At 43.1% G+C, this 26,482-nt stretch overlaps 5 protein-coding genes, 1 non-coding gene and 1 pseudogene across 9 annotated transcripts; all 7 read right to left on the bottom strand.

Moving 5' to 3' along the window:
* Window positions 1-182: 182 nt before the first annotated feature.
* LOC135595490 (aldehyde dehydrogenase family 3 member H1-like) lies at window positions 183-4,642 on the bottom strand. 3 transcript variants are annotated; one of them, XM_065086460.1, is made up of 10 exons: window positions 4,331-4,642; window positions 3,208-3,276; window positions 3,024-3,120; window positions 2,056-2,262; window positions 1,688-1,803; window positions 1,494-1,598; window positions 1,243-1,415; window positions 1,078-1,165; window positions 791-940; window positions 183-598 (listed from the first exon to the last, which is right to left on the bottom strand). In XM_065086460.1, the coding sequence occupies exons 1-10, from the start codon at window positions 4,535-4,537 to the stop codon at window positions 359-361; spliced, it is 1,452 nt and encodes a 483-aa protein (XP_064942532.1). In that variant the 5' UTR covers window positions 4,538-4,642; the 3' UTR covers window positions 183-358. The 3 variants fall into 3 exon arrangements, with proteins under 3 accessions (XP_064942532.1, XP_064942531.1, XP_064942534.1); XM_065086459.1 differs by having other exon boundaries at window positions 1,078-1,168; window positions 4,331-4,641; XM_065086462.1 differs by lacking the exon at window positions 4,331-4,642 and adding an exon at window positions 3,381-4,285 and having other exon boundaries at window positions 1,078-1,168.
* Window positions 4,643-5,248: 606 nt separating this feature from the next.
* On the bottom strand, window positions 5,249-7,394 carry LOC135594985 (aspartic proteinase Asp1-like). The gene is made up of 8 exons (XM_065085482.1): window positions 7,038-7,394; window positions 6,851-6,968; window positions 6,535-6,758; window positions 6,232-6,459; window positions 6,020-6,158; window positions 5,744-5,938; window positions 5,598-5,673; window positions 5,249-5,525 (listed from the first exon to the last, which is right to left on the bottom strand). Exons 1-8 carry the CDS (start codon window positions 7,247-7,249, stop codon window positions 5,416-5,418), a joined length of 1,302 nt encoding a protein of 433 aa, XP_064941554.1. The 5' UTR covers window positions 7,250-7,394; the 3' UTR covers window positions 5,249-5,415.
* Window positions 7,395-9,747: 2,353 nt separating this feature from the next.
* On the bottom strand, window positions 9,748-9,820 carry TRNAR-UCU (transfer RNA arginine (anticodon UCU)). The gene has a single exon. It is a non-coding gene; the product is annotated as a tRNA-Arg (tRNA).
* Window positions 9,821-10,027: 207 nt separating this feature from the next.
* On the bottom strand, window positions 10,028-15,206 carry LOC135595488 (serine hydroxymethyltransferase 7-like). Its single transcript, XM_065086458.1, has 4 exons — window positions 13,987-15,206; window positions 12,699-13,104; window positions 10,481-10,582; window positions 10,028-10,390 (listed from the first exon to the last, which is right to left on the bottom strand). The coding sequence occupies exons 1-4, from the start codon at window positions 15,052-15,054 to the stop codon at window positions 10,167-10,169; spliced, it is 1,800 nt and encodes a 599-aa protein (XP_064942530.1). The 5' UTR covers window positions 15,055-15,206; the 3' UTR covers window positions 10,028-10,166.
* Window positions 15,207-16,001: 795 nt separating this feature from the next.
* LOC104000282 (nifU-like protein 2, chloroplastic) lies at window positions 16,002-19,052 on the bottom strand. Its single transcript, XM_009422292.3, has 4 exons — window positions 18,828-19,052; window positions 18,643-18,745; window positions 17,645-17,955; window positions 16,002-16,300 (listed from the first exon to the last, which is right to left on the bottom strand). The coding sequence occupies exons 1-4, from the start codon at window positions 18,927-18,929 to the stop codon at window positions 16,109-16,111; spliced, it is 708 nt and encodes a 235-aa protein (XP_009420567.2). The 5' UTR covers window positions 18,930-19,052; the 3' UTR covers window positions 16,002-16,108.
* Window positions 18,925-22,657, bottom strand: LOC104000526 (FT-interacting protein 3). Of its 2 annotated transcripts, XR_010480386.1 has the most exons (2): window positions 19,354-22,657; window positions 18,925-19,060 (listed from the first exon to the last, which is right to left on the bottom strand). XR_010480386.1 is itself a non-coding variant. In XM_065086457.1 (1 exon), the coding sequence occupies exon 1, from the start codon at window positions 22,615-22,617 to the stop codon at window positions 19,462-19,464; it is 3,156 nt and encodes a 1,051-aa protein (XP_064942529.1). In that variant the 5' UTR covers window positions 22,618-22,657; the 3' UTR covers window positions 19,230-19,461. The 2 variants fall into 2 exon arrangements, 1 of the variants encoding a protein (XP_064942529.1); XM_065086457.1 differs by lacking the exon at window positions 18,925-19,060 and having other exon boundaries at window positions 19,230-22,657.
* Window positions 22,658-22,735: 78 nt separating this feature from the next.
* On the bottom strand, window positions 22,736-26,482 carry LOC135594984 (transmembrane 9 superfamily member 1-like; annotated as a pseudogene).

Below are 26,482 nucleotides of genomic sequence, written 5' to 3'. Positions count from 1 at the left end.
ATTTAATTTTTATTTATTATTTCTATTAAAATCTTCCTCTATCCATATATATATATTATCTTAAGTGATAATGTATGTTGTTTTTTTAACTACGCAACTCATCAAATCCTATCAAGATAAAATAAATAAGTCTATTTATGTACGTTATTTCTTAACTGTCCAGCTCGATAGATAAAAAAAAGGAGTCTAAAAACATTTTTTCAATATATCCACATATATATTTAATTTAATTTAATGTAATATAGAAGACATAATATACGTTTCCTGGAAATCAACTAGAAACTACATTTCACAGAAAGATCTCATTAGATGGACACCATGATCAGCTAGAGATATTGTATCGGAGACAATTGGATCTTCAATGTCGAGTCCACCCAATCAGTGCGAGAAACACTGCTATGATGTTGCCGGTGATCAGCCCCCTCAGAATTTTCTGCTTGTGTGCCGTATATGGAGGGTACCTCATAGGAACATCGCCACCAAAACCACGGCTCAACACCGCCTTCTTGTGACTAAATGCATCAAATGAGAATTTTCCGTGGTAAGACCCCATCCCGCTCTCTCCTACGCCACCAAATGGCAGACGAGGGTTGGTGACCTGCACCACATCAAATATGTTTGTCACTTTTGTATTCTTTATGAAGTTGTAAGATGTTGGATGGAATGATTAGCGTAATATGTGCCGTGATTTGTTTTAAATGCTTGAATGCCACACACAAGTAATAAGTCGAGAATTTGCTATGAAACTGTAGGCACATGAGCATGCATGCAGTGAGGAAGGAAAAATTACTTGTAAGATTGTGTCATTGATGACCATTCCCCCGGCGGATACAGTTTTCACAAACTTCTCTTCTAATTTCCTGTCCTTGGTGAAGAGATAGGCAGCAAGCGGCTTCCCTTTTGAATTTATAAGACCAAATCCCTCTCGCAACTCATCAACCTTTGTGAATCAGAAAGAACAATAAAAATCATAAAGTATTATCTACCAACAGCAAGCATCTTGATCAGATCTTATGTAATTGAGAAGTCTACATGACATTCAGAAAATACTGAACTCGAAGAATTATAAATGCTCACCGTGACAATTGGAAGTAGGGGGCCAAATACTTCCTCTTTCATTATTAGTGAATCACTGGGAACATCTAATAAGATTGTAGGAGCGATTCTGCTGCAACCACATTGAGATGATGTCACAAAAGAATAGCTTATCTTATCGGAAATACTATTGCATACGAGGCTTACAGGCGCTTTTCATTCCGCTGGCCTCCATGAACAATCGTGCCGGAAACCTTTTCATCATCCAAAAGATTCATCAAGCGTTCGAAATGGTTGGAGTTCACGATGCGAGATAGATCTGCTGATTCCAATGGATCCTTGCCGTAGAATTTCTCCAAAGTTATTTTTAGAGCATCCACCTGCAGATGTTACATCACTAGTTGGTCGATAGACAAGCAAGGCATAATACCACCAAACTTTTGTTCTGAAAGGGATACCAATTTTGGAGCAAATGATTTTGTTGTAATAATATAATCTGGTGCGATACAAGCTTGTCCACTATTGCATCCCCACTTGCCTGCAACAATTCTCCTTGTTGCGACCTTATAAAACAAAGCCCTATTAGCTTCACAAAGGAAGCAGAATCAGCATACAACAAAGTAAATTCGATGCTTTCCTTCAATTATCATACTTTGATGTCAACATTGGAATCAACAAGAACAGGACATTTTCCTCCAAGCTCCAGGACTACTGGTGTTAGATGCTTTGCAGCTGCGGTCATCACAATACGGCCTACTCTTGCGTTGCCTGTAATGTTATCACTGTATTTCTAATTATACTGCAACTTCATGTCTAAGCCAAGTGCACAGAACCATAAAAGAGTCACCATTTAGTTTACCCCACATTATCCAAATTGGACTAGTGAAAAATGGAAAATCTTTATCTCATATATGCAATAGCTATATCAAAAGTCCTAGAAGTACATATGTAAGCAACATGTCGACCAACAATACATTCTAGTATATGATTTTTATAGGACGGAATGTAGAAAATAATAACCTGTATAGAGTATTTTATCAAACTTCTGATCCAAAAGTGCTGTTGTTTCAGGAATAGATCCTTCAACTACTCTGATACAAGAGTTATCTACATAATCTGGTAGAATTCTTGCGAAAAATGATGATGTGGCTGGTGCAACTTCTGATGGCTTCAAAACAACAGCATTGCCAGCTGCAATGGCTCCAATTACAGGGTCAATGGATAACACTGGCAAAGAGGAAAAAAAGAAGTTATCAACCTTACTGCGAAAACTTATCATGAATGTAGAATGTTTCACCAAATCTGTAGTTATAACATTAAAGCAGAATTCTCGAAACGAAATCAGTAGTAGACTAACAGAACCATAACCAAAACAACCAATGATCGTCTGAAAGATGACTTTTAAAAATAAGTTATCAGAAAAAATGAAAAAGGGCCCTCAATAAGAACTGTCGAGAGAAAGGTCTACAATAACTAGCCCCAAATAGTTGGAACCATAGATCTTTATTTTGTTATCATTGTTGTTGTTGATGCTTTTCGAATATTCTACCCTGCAGAAATTTTTAAAATTATAAAACATACACACATATGATTTTTTTTTTTTTAGAACAAAATCCTCCAATGGCTTAAAGAGTTAGTTTTTGTTCATTCAAGAGCATCACTTAGGGGTATTGTTATCAAGATTTTGAAAATTAGAATTCTTTAATTGACTCTAAGAAAACAAGTTATGGATTAATTCTTCTCTCAATCATTTATATCTTTTTTAACCAATCATAAACTACAATCTTACCTTTTGTGTTGTTCATGTGCATCATGCAAGATCTTATCTAGTAGCTATATAAACAAAGTCTCATTAGAATTGGCAAGAATTTATACTTTTGTGTGCCCAATTAACAACATAAACGAACAATTTTTTTTGTTCTGCAACACATCGATCATACTCACTTTCAGTTTTGTAAAATATTAATACAGAATGATTCTCCACTTACAAAAGGGGTAATTCCATGCTGAAATGATCAGCACAACACCAAGGGGCTCTGACACCACTTTTGCTGATGATGGAAAAGTTGTAACCGAAGTGGCCACCTGCGTGGTTGTTGCAAATGGTGATTTGAGCAGGTTAATTTCTAAAATTTGTCGATCATATATATCTACATAAATGTGTATTTGTACCTTCTCCGGTTTCATCCAGCGTTTCAATTCTTTGAGGGCAAAACGGCATGATTCCCTTACCATTGAAATCTGCCAAATGAAACCATCAGTCATATATGAACACAGACTTCACTACATCTCTTTAGAAGGGTAAAAGCAAAACAAATGCAAGCAGATAGTTAAAAGAATGATACCAAATATATATTTGTTAGAGCCAAGTAAAGAAGCAATGAGGCTCTTGCTTATGCTCCTGTATCAGCTTATGTGTGAGACAAAAGATTAGCAGAACTCAATAACTGCAGAATCTTGTGCAAATTGGAGAGTATCCGAATTAATTGTTATAAAAAGGTAAATTCGATTGACAGAAACAGTAATTTCGACGACTGCACATGTCAAATATTTGGGATATATTACTGCTTAGGAAGATGCATGAACCTAAAGGTTTATATAAGATCAGAAATCAGTTTCAAAGGTTTGCATTCACAATTTGGACGATGTTGGGAGAGCATGTCAACTCAGGAACTGAAGGAAACGAAAAAGGACAAAATCTAATCTTCTAAAATAAGAAAAGAGAAAGATTCTGACTCTGCCTGCCGGTGAAATATCTCAAAGACAACCATATTAACAATATCCAATGTTAGCATGGGAAGACAGAATGACAACCACTGACACCTTAACGAACTACCACAAGTAAGATGAATCAATCCTCAATCTCTATATGAAGAGGACATCAAAGGTAAGACTAGCTATATCGACATAGTTTAATTGCAAACAAGAACGTTTTCGACAATCAATTACAGTTCCAGCTTCTCTGTGCGGCTCATGCTCAAAGTCCAATGCTTTATTCCGCTACATGTAAATTAGTAAGAAGAGCAGCAGCTTTCGCCAAAAGCAGACTCCAATCAAAGTTGATATGTAGGATGAATTGGTTTGCAGAGTTCAAACTGGACCATAAAAGACTTTTTAAGCTTCGGGCGATATGTTCTTTCGCAATACGAACATAGCGATGCAGATAAATCGCCCAAAAGTTCCAGCTATGGGATCCAAGATCGAACCTTTCTAGATCAGAAAGCAAGTACGAGACCAACGAAGAGATAAATTAACCAGACTGATAGGAAAAAGGAAAAGTCCAATCCTGGAGGACCTCGCCAATGAAAGATTCTATCTGGGGTTTGGCGAGGTCGTCATCGAGCGCCGCCGTGATCTCCGCCTCCTTCTCAACGATCAGCCTCGCGATGCCCTTGAGCTGCCCCACCCTCCACTCGAAGCTCCTCGTCCTCCCGGACTCGAAGCTCTCCCTCAACTCCGCCACTACTTCGGCCGCCCCCGCGCCGTCAAATCCTCCCTCCATCGCCTCCTCCTCGACCTCTGCGCCGCCGCCGCTTTAACGAGAGGAAATCGTGAAGACCAAGGAAGTTTCAAATCAGTGGGCAAGAAGAATAGTTTATCGTGAAGATGGAATCTTAGTTTCGATAAGGCCAGGAATAGATTGCAAGAGTCCGTGAACAACAGTCTCCACCACAAACGAGCACTCCCACGTGAATGGGCAAAGTTGTAATTTTGACACCCTCATGCATACTTCAATTAATGCCTGCATTTATTAATAAGATCCATATTTTCCAAAAAAAGAAAGAAAGAAAATAATGATGTAAATTTTTAATATGTATTTTGATATTTGGGTAATTGTAGTGAGACGATATCTCAATTATATGAAATCGAGTAGACGGGACCCACAGAGGCACAGCAGGAAAATAGTCGAAACCACGTGTACTGCATGGATAGGTAACATCCACGTGTGCACGCACACCGATCATTGTGCCTGCCACGTGTGATCCAGAGAATCCTGGTGCTGGATCCTGTTCTGAAAGAACATGCAGTACTTGCCTCCGTAGATTTTGATATACTGTATATTAATTATTCTTTATTGGCTACAAATTTAAAGATAAAAACATAATTAAAATATACAATATCATCATTATTGAGCCTAATGTCAATTATAATTTAAACATACAAATGGACAACAAGAGGAGATTAATTGCAAACCGCACCATTGCTACTGAATTAGACTTTTATTGCATCTTCCTGTAATTAATTACATCCAAGCATAATAAATTATATGCAATCCCCTGTTATCATTACAGGATGGTGATATGACCATCTGCAATGTTTGAAAGCGTGAGAGACCGTCCCCTTTTCCTGCACATCCACGTAAAGGGAAGCAGTGCAGCATCACCGGGAGGAAGCTCCAGGCTTGGGGAGCCTGTCACAGCCGATCTGAACCCACCCAATGTGCTGCCTCTCGTTGTCATAAACGACCATGCGGTCTTGCATGGAGATGTCTGCAAACACCCGACAAGCAAATCAGAAGGTTTACCAGTTGAGGTCTCAAGGTTTACGGGTCGTTTACTTACCTCCAATTATGTTGAGGTCTTTGTTGAGTCCAGCTTCGGTGCCATTGAGGATTCCCAAGCATGCATTCCCATGTTTCTGCAATCGAATAATTGGATTGATGTTCTTGTGATTTTTGTTGGGTAAGAGAGAGGTTGCAGGTGCTTACAGTGATGATCAGGTAGTTCTCGGGAGGTACTTCGAGCAATGCTCGGTTTCCATTCACAAAGTTGAGAGCTAAAGTCTTGAAGTGCTTCTTGACATCCTTCACGGACTTGAATGCCTTCGGCCCTTTCCAGCACACCGGAAGGGATGGGTCATCAAACTCCTCCTTCAGTGGTTTCTTGGAAAGATCACTCTTCACCTGCAACTCCACGCATCAAATTCCCGGCTTGGAAGCTATCATAGAACGAGCTTCCAAAGAGTGAAACGAGTTGTTATTTACAGCCGAGAGGAATGCTTGGTAGGGCTGAAACCCAAAGTAGGTGAAGGTGCTCCCGGTATCGAAAACCACCTCCATTTGATTCACTCCCAGAGACCGAGTGCCCCAGTAGAGGTTTGCTGGCCCAGGTGAGTAGTAATTCCTGATGCAATCCAAGGACATCAGTGTTCTTACTGCAAAGACATTGCGACAAGTCCAGCCGAAAACCAGCTCACCGGGAGCGAGACATGGGCGCCCAAGTCATCAGAGAGGTGGGGACGAAATCATCTCCGAAGAAAAGATAGCCTCCTCCCTTCCCGCCGAGACAGTGACCCATGACGTTCTTGGCCACCCCTTGATCGCTCAGCTGCGACAGAACGCTAATTTTCCCGGTGCCGAGGCCAAGAAGTCCGTCGGTTGGCGTAGGGGCGTTCTGTATCGCGAACTGCTGGTCGTACCCACACCTACGTATACCAAGTGCGCGGTGTAGGGATCGCCAAGATGGGATTTTTTATAGAAGCTGGAGTGTGGCTACTGACCCGAAGGCAAAGACAGGGCGGACGACGGTGGTGTTGATCAGGCGGAGGTTGAAGGCGTCGGAGATGAGCACTCCAAGGGAGGAGCCGCGATCTTCGTACTGGATCTGGTAGTCGCATTGGTCGCAGTTCTCGTCGTGGATGGTGCCGGTGTGGAGGGCGGCGCAGAGGGGGTCCCTGCAGGGCACCAGCTTGTTCCTCGTCGGCCGGTACCACGGGTGAGGCCCCTGAGAGAGTCACCGAATCAAAAAGGAAAGGTACGGTGAATGACATTCGAGTTTGGAGAGGAACAGAAGGGACATGTGCATAAAGGTCCAACCTTGGAGCATCTAACGCAGGGAGCGTCGCATTGGAGCCAGGTGAGGTCGCTGCCGGTGTCGATATCCAAGAAATAGGGCTTCGGCGGATTGCCAATGCTCATCGCTACATAGTACAGCCTGCGAATTCCAACACCATTCAAGAATTAGACCCCGTCTATCGACTCAAACCGCACCCCGCAGACTTACCCGTGCGGGTAGACATCGCCGTAGATGGGGAAGACGACAGAGGAGGGATCCCGGCGGCCGGTATCGACCGGCAGCTGCAACATCAGCGGAGGAGAGTCCGAGCCCTTCGCCTTCTTCGTCGAGGCGGCGGAGGCGGAGGGCGAGATCGCGGCGGTGAAAGCTAGCAAGAAGGCGATTAGAAGCCCTTTTCCGGCGGCCGTCCAGCCTCCCATTATCCTACGATGGAGATCGAGCAACGAAACGTAGGTGGTGCGCTGCTTCACAGGAATGCGACGGCGGGTATCTACGGCCGCCTGCGGCGCGGAAGCGGAAGAAGGAGAACGGAGAGGAGTTGGAGGTGGAGGTGGAGTCGCGACGACTCGCTCGCAGCTTACGAGCCCTTACACGGCGGAGGTACTATTTATACTACAATTCTTTATTTATTTTCTTTTATTATAATCAATTACTGCTATTTTTTGTACGTAATCAGTCCGTCATATTTCAGCTGCTCCAATTCCGACCATCCGATGGTAAATCGACGGAGATGATGCGGTGGGTCCCGACGCCATAAGGAACGAGCTCGACGCAAGCGTACCTAAGCTTCCGCCACCCGAACTTTCTCACCCAACGTGGCTCTCTCGAACGGGGACCTCATCTCGGGGCCCACGAATCAAAGGAAACTTAAAAGAGGAGGAGACGGAGAATGAGTAATACTATAATGGTATTAATGTTAGGTTGGGGGGAGGGGGAACGCATAAGCCGCTTTATTCGAAGCTTTGGAATGGCTTTTGGTTTATCCGAGGCGTCGTGATTAAACTAGGCATGCGCAAAGGAGACCAAAAGGCAGTATGCCATTGTCTGCTCCATGCAAGGCATTAAAATTCCTTGTCGCAGCTTATTTCTTCATTTCGACGTCGATAGAGAGAGAGGAGAGAGAGAATACCTTGAACTTAACATCTGATACATTCAAGATACGTGGAATGAGAATATATATATATATATATATATATATATATATATATATATATATATATATATATATATATATATAATGATATGTAATAGTGAATGGTACCATCCGGTACGAGCGGTACATATTAGTCCAACGATATATTGGTACACGGACTGTCCGACACTAAACAGAATCTAGACGGAACATGCTATAGTGTTACAGTAGAAAAGAAAACATATAAAACTGTTTGGTATACTCTTATATATCGTTCGATATGTCCTGGTGTATCGCTCAGTACATCAATACCGTACGGTACTGAGCCAACCTCGAAACACCGATACGGTATTATATTATATTATATATATATATATATATATTAGAAAAAAGTAATTTAAAATTATATTATCAACGTTAATATATTAGCAAAGAATTCAAAAAAAATCATATGAGAAGATAATAAAGATTTATTTGATCTATCAATCGAATAAATAATTGAAACATCCGACTTAATTTATATCATTATATATTTTAATTGTCTAAACTTCGATAAAAGTTTTTAAAAAATAAAATTTAATATTAATAAAAAGTCTTAAAAAATAAAAAAAAAATAAAAAGTTTTGATTTGAAACTAAGACTGTCGATTCCAAAACTACTCCATAATCAGGTCTTTCATTAACAATTAATTTTTTAAGAGTAAATGATGATTAGAAGAAGCTTATGTTAAATTATTAATGTCTTTATCAGCTGATCAAACTGAAGCTTTCTCTTTCTCTGCATGATCTTTTCGGTGAGGAGATTGCCGAAGGAAACGTGTTCGGTAGCAATTAACCGGTCGACGAACTAATCTGGCCGAACTCTTGCACCAATTCAGCCTCCTTGTGTGCCATATTCTAAGCATGCATGCCTCAATCCGTCAACATGCTTTGTCTTCTCCTATCCAAGTCAATAACTCGGATGGAAATTTCGACTCACCACCACGTTTTTGCCCAATCACCGGTCTTCAATCTCGCCATCATGGCCACCGCTCGTGCCCACCACCATAAGTAGTCGCGTGCAGAAAGGAGCGTGGGGTTGAAGGAGGGAGGGAGGAGAAGCGATCGATCATGGACGATTCCTTCAAGCGGCCCGGAAGAATCCCCTTCCAGTGGGAGATCCGACCCGGCGTTCCGAAGCCTCAGCATCAACCAACACCTGCTGCTCCGCCGCCGCCGACGTCGAAGCTCAGCCGACCTCCTTGCATGACACCGCCTTCACCCTCACCGCAGTGGTCGCGCTCCCTGTCGGCATCTCGCTCCCAGTCCAACGCTCACTCACCGCCTCTCCCCCAGTCCCTGACGCGCTCGGCTTCGCCGCAACCCTCCAGACTCAGCTCTCCGTCATCCCCTTCGCCTTCGAAGGCAACCGCCAGCATTTTCTACCGCTCGGCGTCCGCCTCGCCGTCCAAGCGGCGGAGCGATCCGACTCGCCGATCGTCCAAAGCGCCTGCTGCTGCTGCACCGAAGGTGACCTCCGTCCCACCGGGCTGCTTTCCGGTTCCAGCACTGAAGCGCAAGGAGAAGCACAACAAGAGAAGCATCTTCGAATCTCCGCACCATTCTGCGTCGAGCAGGAGCTCGGCCTCCTTCTCCTCGCCCTTTAGAGGCTCTTTCTTGGTCAGGGATGAAGTGGAGGTCGCATCTAACTGGTTCTTCTGAGAACCTTTTGGGAAGATTGTCTTCGAAACGCGACGATGATGTCGTGCCTTTTCAGCCGAGAAACACAAACGAAAAAAAAGGTTAGCACGCCCGGTGGGACTCGAACCCACAATCGCCTGATTAGAAGTCAGACGCCTTATCCATTAGGCCACGGGCGCTATTTGTTAATGTTGCGTTGAGTATTTACTTTAAATAATTAAACATGTATAAATTATTATCTTCACCGTCTCGAAGCAACGCAATTTTACGGTGATAACGAGCATCGAAAGGTTCTGTAGCATTACATAGTGCAAGGCTATTCATTTCCAGAACAAGATGAGGATCAACCAACGAATGCAAGACGTAGAGATGGAAAGATTTTGAACTTCACAAAACAACATGCATCTATCATCAAACTGGATTGTAAATGGTGGCCTGTTTTGTACAGTAAGGAAGTGAACAAAGGAAATGGGAAGTATTTGAAGAGGGTTACCATATAAGTTATGGCAGTAGAACCAAGTTCTCTTAGACATCACATCCCGGCATTGCAAACTGTATGGCAAAGGACTCGACTTGGTTGCGAAGCTCGATAACGTCCCTACTGCTCTCGAGGCCCTTCTGAAACTCCTTCTGTATCTTTCCGTGTTCTTTCTGTATGGTACTTGCTACGTGTGCTGCCCGTAGGAGAAAGTCGGCAATCATTTCAAAATCTCCTTCTAAACAGCCTCTTGTCGTCATAGCAGGAGTACCTAACCATGCAAACCAACAACAGGTGATTTAAAATCTTTGCGACAACCACAATCTACATGTTTCATAATGAAAAACATGAGAGAGGTCACCTATCCTCACACCTCCCGGAGAGATAGCACCATTATCACCGAATATCGGGGTTTTATTCAGAGAAATGTGGCATGCCTCGCAGACCTTCTCAAAGTTCTTACCTGTTTCAGGATATTACTCTCAGTACAAAAACATGTCTCTAATAAAAATACTTCAAGGAGTATCTCAGAATAAGCACACAAATGTCCTGTATTGATAAAAGAAAAGCTCGATGGGAAAAGCTTTCTCGACAAATTATGGCTCTCGATAACTAGCCTATTGAAGTGGCCTCTTTGATGTAAGTTATATATTTCTAGACGATAGCTAATCTTGTAATTTCCACATAAGCTCTATGTGTTACAGCTTAAAAAGCTATTAGGCATATAATCAGGAAAAATAACATCAAATGCCTACCACAGAATTTGCTACTGATTGAGAAAGAATCAATTATTGTTCCATTAAAACCTAGGGTTTGAAGTCATATGATATCTTCCAACTTATACGTTAATCCTGGTTCAGCTACAGTTTGATCAAATAATCTTTAAAAAAAATGATGTGTTCCATGTCAATGCTAAAATCTCTTGCCAGAAAAAGCCCCTTCTAAACCTACTTCTATAGCTACCGAAAACATTCTATCTTCCACAGGTGCATTCAAACGAAGATCTCAAACTAGGTGATTAAAAAAGCAAAGAAACAATATTTTCTATCAGTATTTTGAATCCATGATTGGTAATTTTAGTGACAGTAGAGGGTCCATTATTTGATCCAACTGACAGAATTATCTCGAGCAAGGAATTTCTTGATTAGTAGAAAACAATCCTGTTGTAACTTAGCAGATGCAGTAGCCATTTCACATTATTTGACATGGATATTTTTATACAAAAAACATGTTAAAGTACACACATTCAGAGCATTTCATAACAGTTCATGTAATACAGGTACATTAATTATTTGCCCTGTTGGTACCAAATACGTCACATATGATACTGAATGCTTCCTATAAACCTGATAAATGCTGGTCCCAAAGTATCCAAAACTTTACATAATAATTAATAAGACAAGATATTCTTAGGTTACTTGGCGGATACTTCTCAATTTTATTTTTTCTTTAAAATCCTTCAACTTTTGCACTTTATTGTGCTTTTCATTAAGCCCATCCATGCACATGCCAAGGTTAGTATAAAATAAAAGCATTTTTATTGCATCAAAACAATTGTTTAAAAAAGCCTGCAATCTAAAATATCTTAGTCTCCTTTTCCCACAAATAGTTTAAAAAAGTCATCAAATGGGATTCGTCCAATCATGTTTTCCTTGATGAAACATCTTCATTAGATGACATTCCATAACAAAGGACTAAATATCTTCCATGACCAGTACAGGACTTATAGTTGACATATGTTCAATTAAATGTAAAGATGTAATTCTGGTCAGAGAGGTCTAAAGAACTCCACGACATGCAATTGTGTCTCCTAAGCAAAGTCAACCAATATATTTGCAAGTTGAACCGCATGAGTAAAGAACTAGCTGCAACAAAAAAAATAACTAAAGAAAAGCACTACAAAGTATTAACAATTTGGGAGCTCATGTCGGAGGACAATCTATTTCCTCAAAATGGCATTTCCAACATAAAAGGACCATTCAGATTTAAAAAACAGAAGCCCCAAGGTATATTCTATGCAACCACTAATTCTGTAATATAGCAATATATCTCCTGTTTTCCTTTAAGAGATAAAATTCTTTAGTTGGTACTTGGTAGCAACATATCACAATGAAGAGATATATCCTCTCAACGATCACATAACTTTGCTTACGGACCTAAAGCCACAAAAAAGAATTCAAACTACCAAATTAATGGATAACACAATTAAGCCAAGCCTCAAAAGATTTCCATCCCACCGAGTCAAGTTATGTTAGTTTGTCAAAAATCATCCAAACCCCAGTATAGTGCAGTAGTTATAATTCATGAATCTGAAGAAAGAGAGTACATGCAACACAACAAAAACCAAATGATAGTCAGAAAAGATAAATCCCTTGTATCTTTAAGGAAGCAATTTTGCACTTCGATCTGTAACTTGAGAAGTACAAGGCAGTTTTAATAAATCAATTTTTCAGTTTCACAAAATTTTGGTTTTTATTTTTGATTTTATTTATTTATTAAATCATTTATTTTGCAAACATTAACATATCTAAGAAAAAAAATTTCACGCCTGAAGACTGCATAAGTCTCTTCTTAAGTACCTGTTAATCCAAAAGTTCTGAGATCCCAAACTAACAAATGGTTGTCTGTGCCCCCAGTAACCAGCTTGCAATTTCTTCTTAGTAAAGCAGATGCCAATGTTTGAGCATTTCTCTTGACCTGTCGAATATATGCTGTGTATTCAGGTGTAGCTACTTGCTTTAGAGCTACTGCTAAAGCAGCTATGTGGTTATTATGAGGACCCCCTTGAAGCGATGGGAAAACAGCAAAGTTTATTCTCTCCTCAAAATCATATCTACCATGATCATCTGTTCGACCAAGACAAACCCCTTGTTTCTTTTGTATTTTTCCCTTCCTAAAGAAAATTATACCACCCCTAGGACCTCGAAGGCTTTTGTGAGTTGTTGAAGTAACAATATCACAATAATCAAAGGGGCTAAGGCATTCCTGCAAATCCATCCATGCACAAAATAATGTTAAGCTTTTATTTATCTAAACAAATAACAAAAGTACATGCCTTAAGCAAAAATAAATTAGTTTCAGAAGACATGCTAATACTGAACAATGAAAAAAAGTATGAAAAAAGTAATGCAAATGTAATATATCACACACAAACATGTACTAACAGAATAAAATTAGGTAATTAGGATAAGGTAGCTATGTCGGTTGTCTGTATCGACTCTCATGTTGTGCAAACCTCATTAACAAGAATCATTATCAATCAACTAAAATCGAGTACACAAAAGATTATCCTATCTCAGTTACAACAAAGTTGTGTTCATATTGAAATTATTTGTTATACTGTCATGACTTTCTACTGAATTAACTTGAAGGAACAAAAAACATAAATGCATTCAATACAAAAGCCGGTGCCAAGACAGATTTACAGCTCAAGATGTCAATTTTCGAAAAGCACTAGACCATAAGACATACAAGTAAAATAATTTAACAGGATATAAAAACAAATTTCAACTCATTTTTATCAGTCTATAATCACTTAAGATATTAGGTTCATCTTGCACATGATCTAACATCTAAATTTCATTGGGACTCAAGAGGACAGTAACAGCCAAAAGGTAACTTCCATACAAGAAAACAGATGTGATAAATGATGCACATGGTTTTTTAAGAAGGTGCCATCTTTAAGTGCAGCTGTATATAAGGACGACAGTGTCCTCACAGCTCGCACGCACTATAATAGTAGAGACATGTAACAAGTAGTTCATAATCACATTATTGTAATAATAGAAAGAAATCTTGTAAGTTACTTGGCATGCCAAGGGCCAAAATGAAAAGACAATTTTGCAAGGTTAAGTAGAGGATTTGAACCTTGGCAGCCACAAGACCGCTAATGTGAGCCATGTCACACATCAAAATTGCTCCACACTTGTCTGCAATCAGCCTAAATCGGGCATAATCCCACTCTCGTGGGTATGAGCTCCCCCCACAGATCAGTATCTTTGGGCGATAATCGATCGCCTTTTCCTCAAGCTTATCATAGTCAATGTAACCTGTGAGTGGATTCACCTTATATGACAAGCTCTCGAAGAATATTGAAGCCCCTGATATCTTCTTCCCACCAGGAATGTTGTACCCATGACTGACGTGACCACCAGAAGGTGAATCCAACCCCATAATTCGATCCTTTGGGAGCAATAGTCCTGTGTAGACCGCAAAATTGGCTGAGGTACAAGAGTAAGGCTGGACATTCACACCCCAGCACCCAGGATCGAGATCGAATGCTTTGAGGGCACGGTCATGACATAGCCATTCAATCTGATCTATGTACTTGTTCCCACCATAGTATCGAGCACCTGGAAACCCCTCAGAGTACTTGTTTGTCAAATGGCTGCCAAGGGCGTCGAGCACACCCTGGCACACAAAGTTCTCAGATGCAACAAGCTCAATCCCCAACACCTGCCGCCGCCTCTCCTTCTCCATGATCTCAAAGATATCGGGGTCGGCAACAGATAAGGGCCGGTTTCCCCAGGACAATATGTATTCCCTCCGTAACTCGAGATCAGGTTCCACCTTGGTCCTCTTCGAGGGGAGCACCGACGACGACGAGCAAGAAGAGGGCGACTCCCATCTCCTCTGCCTCTTGATGCACATCGAGTAACCCAAGATCCTGACTTCCTTCCCCTCCTGTTCCACCTCGTCAGACTCCTCCCCGAGGTTCGTGTCCACGTCCACGTATCCGAACCCGCCGGTCTCTGCCAGCTGGTCCAGGAGCTGCAAGGGGATCGGCCGGTTGTGCAACGAGTCCCGGAGGTAGGCATCACGCAGAAGGTGCACCGAGTCATCCGCGATCGGGGCACGGTAGGAGGGCTGCGACGAAGGAGAAGGATCGGTGTGTAACGCCAGGGATAGGCTCGATTCGAAGTTGGTAAGATCCATGACGAAGCTTTCGAATCAAAGATTAGAATCAACAACAAGAACACGAGCGGTGACAGAAGCGCCGGCGGGCGGCGGAGAGGCGGCACGCTTACATCAATGGCAAATAGAGAGAGACAGAGAGAGACGAAGAAACCAAAACCACGGGGGGGAGAGGAGGTATGAGAGAGAGAGAGAGAGAGAGAGAGGAGGGGTGGTTACGACCGGCACCAGCACGAGCACGTGGCGGAGGCGGGGTTATGGGGTTGTTTGGGGGAGAAGGAGCGAGCGAGCCTGGACGGGATTGCGGGCCGGAGACACGGTTGGTGACACCGGGGACACCAGGTCACCGCCCGGCCCCCTCGCAACCGTTTCCGCTTCGCAAATTCGCCGGTTGTGCGAATGGAAGGGCAGATTTGTATTCCCATTTGAAGTTCTGGTGCGAGCTGGAACGGAGTGTACCACATCGTGCGGGGCGAACGATCTCCAAACACGTGTAAAATCTGACGGATGGCTATTTTTACACGTACAATAATTGCACGAAATCTTAATTTAGGAGAGGATCCCAATGCGATTGCCTTCAAATAACAAGGCATTCATTGGTATCATAAGAAACCATTCTACGATCGATTTGTTGGTCAAAGAAAGACATGTTTTCCATACCATAAATTCTTAGTTCAGGTGCACTGTGATGGCTATATTGCTATATGAAGAGGTTGGGATGCAGGTGAAGTCACATATCTCTGCATGCAGTACTGAAACTAATGTACACAATAAATTAATTGTAGGAAAATGGTGCCTAATAAAATTTCCAGATGATGTAATGTAGGTTTAAATTTTACACAGCAACATTGTAGCCAATTGGTTATTTCAAAATTCATACAACACAAATGGATGATATGTCAGAATGAGTAATATCAATATTGCATAAATCTATGGCACCATTTGATTCCTCATTTTAACCATAAGGCTTCCGAAAATGATGATGACTTTGAACTTTTGTAAAAAAAGTAAAATTATTCATATACAATGTTTTATTATATCATCGAATGAACAGAAATAGTGTCTTTCGATAAACCTATGATAAAAGCTGAACAGCCGCAATGGCAGGTATCTTTTCTCGCAGCTTCTGTGTTACTGCCACTCGAACTGTCATGATGCCGGCTGCTTGGCCTGTTAGTCGAACCTTCACGATAGGCTCCTCAATTTTGACTAGCTCAAGCTCACCGCCACCGGTTCCAGCAAGGTATGGCCTTATCTCGTCGAGTACCTAACAATGGAACCAAAGGCGAGCATCAGGGTTTTCATTCATGCTTTTTTTTTTGTAATCACACATAGAAATGGTAATATCCAAGCTGCCAAGATTTCAGAACAGTTATGGTATAATATCACATGCATTAGTGGTGGAAAAAAGCCACAAGAACAAAGTAGAAGCAGGTAAATTCAGAAAAAAAAAAAGAAAAAAAAAGGGAAATAAGCATCCTCCACCAATTCAACAAAAATTGTAGTGCAGAGGGGATATCAACTTTTTATGAAACCAATTCTCAGCTAAAAACAAATCATCAGAAAATGATATACAAGGGGTTCCCAGATGAACTTCGATTTGCTTGAATTAAAATTATCAGAACTGGGAAGGACTCGCTAGTTCGATCAGAAAACTGTGAACTGACCTTAAGACAGGTTCAGTTATATTAAAATGTTAATCCAGTCTCAAATAAATCAGGTTGGACTGGCTAACCCAATCAGTTCATTGATGTAGAGAACCTCAAGCATAAAAAAAAATATAGTAATATCCTTATTTTGTAAAATAAATCGAATCATAGTCAGGCATATTTAAGTAATATCAACATCATAAATTATAAAAAAATGCAATACTTTGCTCTCCCTGCTTGTCTTATGCAGCTATAGAAAATATAGGTATAGGAGGATCAAACTCCTTAGTTTTAGCTTCCAAGAAATATAAGGCCCATATCGATCAAATTTCGTCATTGACGTGTTCCAGGTAGTGTCACATCATATACATAAGATAGATAATTGAGATTCTGAAATGATGACATAACACATGCATATATGCATATCATGATGCATTACACAGAATAATTTTATGCATTATGCATATCATGATGCATAATCCTTGCTTTTAAGCTATTATTATGATGACTTAGTCTATTGGGTGCACGTGTATGTTCATGGGACCCACACCATGTTTCACTTAGACAAAGTAACCATTTAAACAGATGGAACAAAGAAGGATAGCACTAGTTTGGTTCGTGCATCTTCAATCAATTACATTCTCATGGTAGCTACTGTAGACATTTTAAGATCTGAAAATCGAGAATAATGAAAAAATAGGTACATGAGGAATGATTTCTCACAGAACATCAAAACAATCCCATAACAAGGTAAAATAAGGAAATCTGTCACTGCTAAAAGTAGATGGTAATTATTTCAACCCTAAGTCTGGATATTTACCAGAATTGTGAAACTAATAAAAAAAAAAACAAACTCTTTATAGCCACAAGCATGATAAGAAAGAAGAGTATCCACAACCAAAATCTAAAATTACAAAGGTAAAATCATATTTTAACATGATAATTATTTTGCCATTGGTTACCTTCTCTATGTTTTCTTCATTCAGCTGAAGCCCTGTCTCTTGGTCGGTGATTGGTTCCACTGCAACTATTTCTGGAATTTTTTCCATTAACCGACGCTCGATGCCCATCTTCATCGTCATTACAGAACTTGGACAAGACCCACACGCTCCTTGCAGTTTTAGTCTTACAATATTTCCATCTATCTCATGAAGTGCTACATTTCCTCCATCAGCGATAAGATATGGTCGCACTTCATCCAATACTGACTCGACATTTTCAGCAGTTAGGGGCAAATCAACCAATGGGTCTTGAGTAGCAATTGATTTAACCACTGTAACAAAGAAAGAAAGAACTATTAAGCTCACATAAATCAACTAAAAATAGTGGAAAATAGAAGCATCCTTTTCCATTGCTTTTTCAAAACCATAGAAAGTAGATCAAAATTAAGCATCCTTTACAGTTGAATTCTTGAGTTATACTAACATATGAAGAACCCTTATAGCACGATTAATACAAAGACATTGGTGCAACATTGCAACCTCAAATACAGTTAACTATGCTTGGAAAGATATGATCCCAAGATAATATGAACTTGACCCTGAAAGATTCTCTCTATATGTCCATGTAGTCTTATTTTGTGGCTTGTCCAGTGAGTATATGGCTTCAATATAAATGAAAAAGATACTGATAGCACCGTTCATCCATCGGATTGCTACCCAACCTTTTCCGGGCCTTTGATAAAGTGAAGAAGTTTTGTTTTCTCTCACACTCTACATCGTTCAGCAAGTTCTCCTTTATCATTTATGGCAACACATTTCAGATGGATATCATATATGCCAGTTTTCCCATCTATAGAACAGTAGTTAATATCAAGGATATGGTAGCCATAAAATACGTATGCCTCGAACCAATAGATCTCCTATGGCAGTCATCAAGGGAAGCACTTCATCTCACCCCCCTTTGTCTAACATAATAGGAACCAAACAAGAACAACAATTAAAGACGTCAAAAGGCTCACCAGGTGGCTTCCTAGATCTGGTAATCCAACGAAAAGAGGAAGCCCTCTGCGACCGAAACCCACGCGTCTCGATCGGAATTCTGGTTCCCCGAAAGGCCGATTCCTGTAATTCACAGAGCAAACCCGAGTGATTCATAGAAGGCTGGGAACCCTCAGAAAAAATAAGAAGTCAAGAGAAAGGAGACCTTAGAACAGAGCGGACGGAAGGGTAAGAAGGCCGCGACAGCAGAAGAGGAGGCGGCTTCGGTACAAGGAGAGGGATTCGGCACCACCAAGGGTTGCATCATATCAAAAACAAGGGTTCGCACGGCTCTTCTGGCAACTCTTCTTCTCTTGTTCGCTCTTCTCTTCTTCTCGCTTTAACCTTCGGAGTCGGTCGATAGGCGAGGCGGTCGAAGAAGGAAGGAAACGAGACCCTCTTCAATAGGAACAATGATTATTAGCATGGGCGGTGAAAGTGATCATGGTCAAGTTGGATACGACATCTGCCAACCATGCTAAGTAATTTGGTTTGACCTCCAACGTGTTGTCAAAATGGTCAACCATAGGGATATCACACGACTTACTGAAATTTTTACCATGTAACATAAATTTATATCTGTAATTCCTGTGATATCCCTCTAAATTACATATAAGTATGTGTTTGAGCGGTCATCGACCACATGATGATGAATTGGTGTTATTTCACATGAAAAGAGAGGATGACATTACCAGAACACGTACAACCTTCGGACACTTTCTTCATCTTCCCCAGTAGAAAACAACACTGATTGCTATGACGAGCGCACACCATTGCGTGTGTTTCCACATGCGATTTGTTTACAGAAATGTATCGGCGTTGCTCGGCAGCCTCCGGAAGAAGTTATAAGCCGTCGAGGGCCTCTTGCTCCGGAACTTGGGGTGGCGCATGAAGTACAGCCCCAGGAGCATCACCACCAACTGGAACGGCAGGAAATAGAAGACTGCAGCCATTATGATGGCAAATACTACGAAGATGGCCGTCGCCCGGGGATCCCTCCAGCTCAGCAAGGCCTGTATCCTCTCCGCGTGGTTGGCCAGATCTGCCACCACCGACTGCACCCTACTGGCGACCACCCTCAGCCGGTCGTACCTGCTCATGACCATCTCGTTCGTCCTCGTCGACGGGTAACTATCTAGCTCCTCGTCGAGCTCGTCTGGGACGGCCGACTCGGCGAACGACAGATTCGTGTCCAAGTGCGGCGGGTGGCGCGGGCGACGCCGGGAATTCCAGGCGCCCACGATGAACAGGTGGAGGAATACGGAGGGAAGGATCAGGGACGGCGTCCAGGCAACGACGCAGAAGAGCAGGAGGACGAGAGTGGTCACCGCCGGCCTGGTCCAACTCCGGACAGCGTCGAACCATTTCAGGTAGGCCTGGACGTCGGAGAACAGCATCCTGATCCGATGCCAATTGGTCTTGCCCTTCCTAAGGCTGAACGTGTTGGAAGCATCGTCGAGGATATATGCGACCACATCTCTCCCCAGCGGCGGCTCAGCCCGGGCCAGCTTCGCTGCCACTGTCTGCTTCGCCTGGTAGCGGAGGTACTGCATCTGCTTGAACGGGATAGGCTGCTTGTAGTGCATCTTGGGATACAAAGGCTTGACGTACAAGAACAACATGTTCAGCCACGACGTGCAAGTGAATCGGAGGCCCAGATGCAGCTCGCCGGTCTTCTTCAAACCGGAAGGATGCACCGCTAGCAAAGGATAGAAGTGAGTGTAGACACGGTCAATCGCCAGCGTCGATAGCCGGATTCGGATCTTTCCGAGGGGATCGTCTTTGGCGGCGTCGTTGTTGCCGTCGACGTGGCCGTTGTTGAAGACGGCTACGGTGAGGACCGTGCAGGGGTCGTGGACGTCCCATGAGTACTGCTCGTTCCACCGGGGTTCCGCCGTGCCGAGGATCGTCCGTGTGCGCACCCACTTGGGGCCGTACTTCGCGACACAGTACGCGTCGACTCTCCTGCCCCCGCCGTTGTTGCTCCTCAGTGGTGCAAGATCCCGGGCGTTCAGTATCCCGAGCTCGAGTAATCCGATGTTGGGCTTCCGGAGCGGCTTGGCGGAGGGCTGGAAGTCGCTGCAGAAGTGCGCGGACTCGTCGATCACATGGTAGTTGTTGTCGTAGTAGACCCGAAGCTGGAGCTTGCCGTAGCCGCTGCCGTTGCCGCTGCCGCTGCTTCCATTGGGGTTGTCGAGGTTGAACCACTGAGGGGCAAAGGGCTTGTGGTGGTCGGCGCGGGTGCGGATAGCTCCCTTGCGGATCTCCAGCTTGGCCAAGGTCTCGTCCTTGTTCGGCAGGAGACGGTCCTGGACCATGAGCACGAGCGGCTCGTCGAAAGGCTCGCAGGCAACGAGCATGAGCTCCTCGTTCTTCCATGTCGGGTTCGGGGAGCGGTCCGAGGAGACGAGAGTCCACCGCAGCTGGGCACCGAGCTGGACCTTGATGTAGATCGCCGGGTCGGGGCGGGACGGCTTCAGGTCCTGGGCCGAGATGACGTTGACCCGGAGGTAGCTCATGCGGGGGCTGAAGTAGACCTTGGAGCGGGTGTGGGGGATGCTCGCCAGGGGAAGAAGGTGAGCGTCGGAGTGCAACGCGTCCGGGTACACCTCGTCCGCCTGCGTGCCCATCCACACGGCCATCATGATCTCCCCCCGGTAGGCGTCATCGTCGTGGTTGTTCCCCTTCCACAGCCTGTACCACTGAGGGGCGACGGGGCCATCCGGCGGAGCGCGCAAGGGGACCTCGGCGAGCTCGATGGCGACGTTGCCCACGATGTCGTCTTTGATGAAGTTCTTGTCTTTCACCACCACCTCCAGGCGCTGCGCCTGGATGTGGCCCTTGGAGAAGGCGAAGACGTTTTCCCACTCCGGGTCCCGGTTTCGCTCCCGGTGATTGGTCTTGTTGGTGAAGTTGCCAAGCTTCACCACGACGTAAGGATCGAGGCTGCCGACGATGTCCATGGCAGGGAGGTTGCGGGCCCTGACGATGCGGACGAAGAGGAACTCCATCTGCTCCACGAGGTCGTAGGTGCTTTTGATCTTGTCGCTGTTTCTGGCGAGCCGGTAGCCCATGAGGGCCGCGAGTGGCGGCTGGGTCTCGACGATCCCGTACTCAATTTTGGGCGGAGGAGCGTACTCAATTTTGGGCGGAGGAGCTTGCTGCACTGATGCCGCCACCGCTGGCCCCGCCAGGTCATGGTTCGCCCGGTAATAAGACTGCGGCGAGCGATGGTGGCTCCTTTCGTGGTTCGAGAAGAACCCTGTTGTATGGCTAACTTGACTCTTTCCTGTCGCGGATGGGGTCCCGACAGAGTGGAACTCTCTCCGCTCCTTTTCCTTGGTAAACGAACGATGGCTCTTCTTCTTAGGCGGCATCATCTCGCCGACGGATATGGTGGACTTGGGCGGCAGCGTTTCCGCGGCGGATATGGTGGAAGGAATGGACTTGAGGATAGTGGATGATGATGGAATGGATTCCAGAACAATAGTAGGTGCAGAGGCGGAGGAGAGGGGACGGTGGCCGTCGGCAGCTTGGGCTTCGTAGGCGTCAGGGACGGCGTAGAGGCGGAGGGTTATTTCGCCACGGACGTTGAAGAAGAGGCTGCGTTTGTCGAGGGGGCAGAGCTGGAGGGCGGCGTCGAGGCGCGAGGACGCCACGGAGGATCCAAGGAGGCAAACGCGGCCGAGGAAGCTGCGACGGCGACGGCGGTGGTCCACGGAAGAGGATAAGCGCTCGTGGAAGACGGAGACGTCGACGGTGCGGTCGGGGAGATAAAGAGGGTCGGAGACGTCGAAGACGAGGGTCTCGTTCCACGAGGGGTTGAGGTCGTTGAGTTTGGTCGCGGTGCGGCGTCTCTGTCCATCGAACTCCACTTCGACGAAGGGGTTCGTCGTGCCATGCCTGCCTATGGGCTTCAGGCGGTGGGCTCGAACGACCTCCACCGCCAACTTCATCTCCTCGTTCAAAGCTGCAAAACTCCGTGAGTTCAGTTATACGACGTGACTAGTAAAAGCCATACCGATTAGATCATTTAGATTGTCCGAACAATGAGGCAACAAATAAGATGGATAGTTTATATCATGACACTGTTCAACGATCAAATGGTTCAATCATCAGCGTTGGACTCGAATAGTCCTTCCTGGAAAAGATAGTAAGGTCGAAAAGATGATGCAACTAACAAAACTAGAACATAACATGATTTGGTAGGGGCAAATACTGTCGTTTTCAATGTTCAAATTACCTGATTAGAATAGTGTCTCGAGTTGGGAGGAAGGAAGGATCCTTATCAGAAGACTGGGATTGGCTGTTGGATGTGAGACTAATAATAATACAGAATCGTTGACTTGACTTGATGTGGGGAATCATTCGCACACATCCAACATCAGCCACGAAGTCATCGCGAGCATGAGTTTGCTCGAGAGGAAGATGACAAGAAGACAGGACTTAAGAAAGCAAGAGTCAATGTCTAAATACACCTCTTTGTTGGATGCTTTGGCGTTGATGACTGTGTGCCGATCACATAACAAACGTCATGAAGGATGGGAGTGGAAGGGTTCAAAGGCAAGAAAATGAATACTCTGACCATCATCAAAGGGTGACAAGGCGTTGAAGCTAACGAGGAGACTGTAATGTATCAATGAGCCTCTCGACTTGATGACCGCCATTGTTGTTAAAGTCAAGATCAGCTCAAAAACTAGTAAGAAAACGCCCCGAGGGTGGCCAGTTACATCGCAAGGGAGATTCCTAGAAGAACATAATCGGAAGGTTTGTTTGCTCGTCTTTGCTTGCCTTGCGCCTTTTAGTTGTCCCTGATCTGTAATGATGACACAATAAAGTTGACTTTAGTCAACGGAAATGAAAAGATTAAAAAAGGATATTGGCTCTTCATGGTTCATATAATAATTACATCATACATGAAAATGTCGAAAGTAACAGAGGGGTATGAAAGTTGCAGTAATGGTAGATGTTGCTTCTCATCCAATTCTATAACAAAACTAAGATTAAAATGGCGGTCAAATGAATTGGTTGAAGTATGTTTTGTAGAATTATATAAATCAGGATAATTGCCTATAGTATAAATAAGAAATATGCAAGACCACCTAGGATCGAATCTGAAGGGAAACAACAGCGATAGGGCATTTGCTGTTACCTCCATTTATCAAATAGAACATCTATGTATCAAATAGATTTTATCATCATTTTACCTCTTACCTCCATTTGCTGTTGTTTCAATAAACCGTAGCCAGTTTACAATCCCCATATTCTGGTGTGTATGAAGCTAGTCGCATTTAATATTTCGATAGATCTTCGTCACGAACAAGGTGGAGTCAAGATAACCAACAGTACCTGAATTTTGCACAAGAGGAATTAGCAAAGTGAAGAAATTGGAAGAATAAGATCAGAAAATTTGGGAACTCACCACAAATAATTCCTAAACCCAAACAGAACATTAAGGTGTAGCCAACATAGAAGGTGGTCTGGGAAAAGCCTGATATCTTTGTCTTTATGTAGCAGTAATATACCGAGTAAAGGTGTACACAACCAGTTGTCAAAGCAGCAGAAAAGTATGAAGTCTACTGCCCGCGATAGTTCTCAGCACTCAGTAAGAAGTATGTGCCCACAATAGTCACACACACTGTGACTATGATGAGGATTAAGAAAAGTAGTAACATAAAACCATAAACATAGTACACCTGTCCAAGAAAGACAATAAAATTTAATTGTTTCGCTTGTCATAATCCATTTACTGCACCAGCACATTTTATTCAGTATGTGACTTTTCAGATAATTCGGGATTCAAAGCTGAATGGCACTGCAATAACATTCCAAATTAATTCAAAAACATAAAAGGACTGGGTCTTCCCAGGAAAATATAGAAATATTCCACTGGCTAATATTTAAACGTATTAGGTACGAATCAATTGCCATCGATGCAAATAACTGAACGAGCTTACCTTGTAAATCCAGAATGATGTGAAGACAAAATACATCTTAATGAAGACACTGCAAAAAGGGAGACGTCCCCCATATGTGAGGCGATGTAGGGCATGACATACCAGTTCTCAGGGATAGTACGTGGAATAGTCTTCACAGAGCATGGATTGTTTTGGAAACCATTCCAGTTCCTACCAAAGGCTGTGCTGAGAAGTGCAAGAGGGAGTGAAATGAAAGCCCATGATACAAACACGGTTAGTATTGTCCCAAATGGAATAGCTGCCAGTAAGCCAAAAAATATAGCAACTGTATTAAGCATGAAGCCTATTCCAAAGCACATAAATGCAAACAATGATGCTCTCTAGATCATTTGTCTTCATCCAGTTTTTTCCTGGCAATGAGGAATATGAGACAAATTTAATTGTAAAATAAAGACTAATTTAATCATATTTCAAGCCAGGACCTTCTTAAGATTGCCATATATTTGCTATTTCAGAATATAAAGATGACTAATTTGTGACAAACCATACCAATTCCGTGCATAAAGTCCACCACTTAAATAGCCTGAAATGAATGATGTAAGAGCATAGCACACCATAAAGGTTGTCACAATAGCCCCGCGTCTGTCACAAACCAAAACCCATTACTGATGAGTAGATAATCATTAGAATCCACTTTTGGCAGTTAGATAAGATAATGATAAGAACACAACTGTGAACCACCACCAAGAGATCAAAGAGGTAAAATATTCATGTTTATAAAAAAACTCCTATACTTTTTGGAAACTCTACGCAGAGAATCCATCTTACTGATGGTATATCAGAGACAATTAGCCTCCTGCCGTGAAAGTATATCTGCAAGCATGAAGTTAAATTTACAATAACCGCATGACAGGAATATCCTAGTTCTATCTCAAACACTTTATTGATAATGAGTAAATTTGATGGACCTGTTCTAAGGGATGAACTTCTAGGCCAGGCACATAGAAAAGGCAATGAGATGGTCCTACTAGCTCAAGAACCTTGTTAGAATGAGCATTTACCGTATAGTTAAAACTACTAAGTGCAATTTATTAATAGTAGGGCCAACTCATCTAGTCTCCTATACTAATCCAAGTCACAATCATCTTCCAATTTTGAAGTACTGGGATGTTGCAATATAATCCTTGAAAGCACACCAACATCATATGCTCAAGCAGTATCATAGAGTGGATTTAGTGTCTAAACTGTCGATGCCAGTAATGATACTAGACACACATAGTGTTTTTTCACCTTTTTTTTCCCTCGGAAACATACTATGAAGCCGAGTTATTTTGGCCAAGGCACTCTGTTTCCTTCCAAGTGAATCTGTATTAAACTATTGGAACATCCATCCAAAATAAGATAACATAAATACCCATATGTAGAGAATACATTTGAAGGTAAGACCTGTAAAGGTTTTGTTCATGTTTCTCTTATAAGGGATCCACAATTTGTTGAGAGTCATGAAAGATTTCAGCAATCTCAAGAATTAGAAACGAAGAACCTACACGCTAACACAACACCCGAACACAAATGAAGAACTAGAAACCCTAATGCTTGAATCGATCCTGCGTAGACGGATCGACCCGCCCATCGTGCCAATACAATTCTTCGATTCCAAGATCACGCGTGCGCACAGAACCAGCGAACAGATCAAAAACTCACCAGCCAAGAGTCCCGCAGAGCATCCATCCGTTCACGGTCGCGAACAAGATCTCGAAGAACAACGCAACAAGAGATCAATAAACCGATGGGGATGGAGGGAGGGAGGGATGAAGGGGGGTCGGAATCTGGGGCAGAGGCAGCGAGAAGGCGAAGGGTTGGGAACTACGGAGCATCGCCGCGGAACGAGACGAAGCCGAGT

Source organism: Musa acuminata, chromosome BXJ1-10 (genome assembly GCF_036884655.1).
Source record: "Musa acuminata AAA Group cultivar baxijiao chromosome BXJ1-10, Cavendish_Baxijiao_AAA, whole genome shotgun sequence".
NCBI classification, from domain to species: domain Eukaryota; kingdom Viridiplantae; phylum Streptophyta; class Magnoliopsida; order Zingiberales; family Musaceae; genus Musa; species Musa acuminata.
This window is presented reverse-complemented; position numbering and strand designations above follow the sequence as displayed.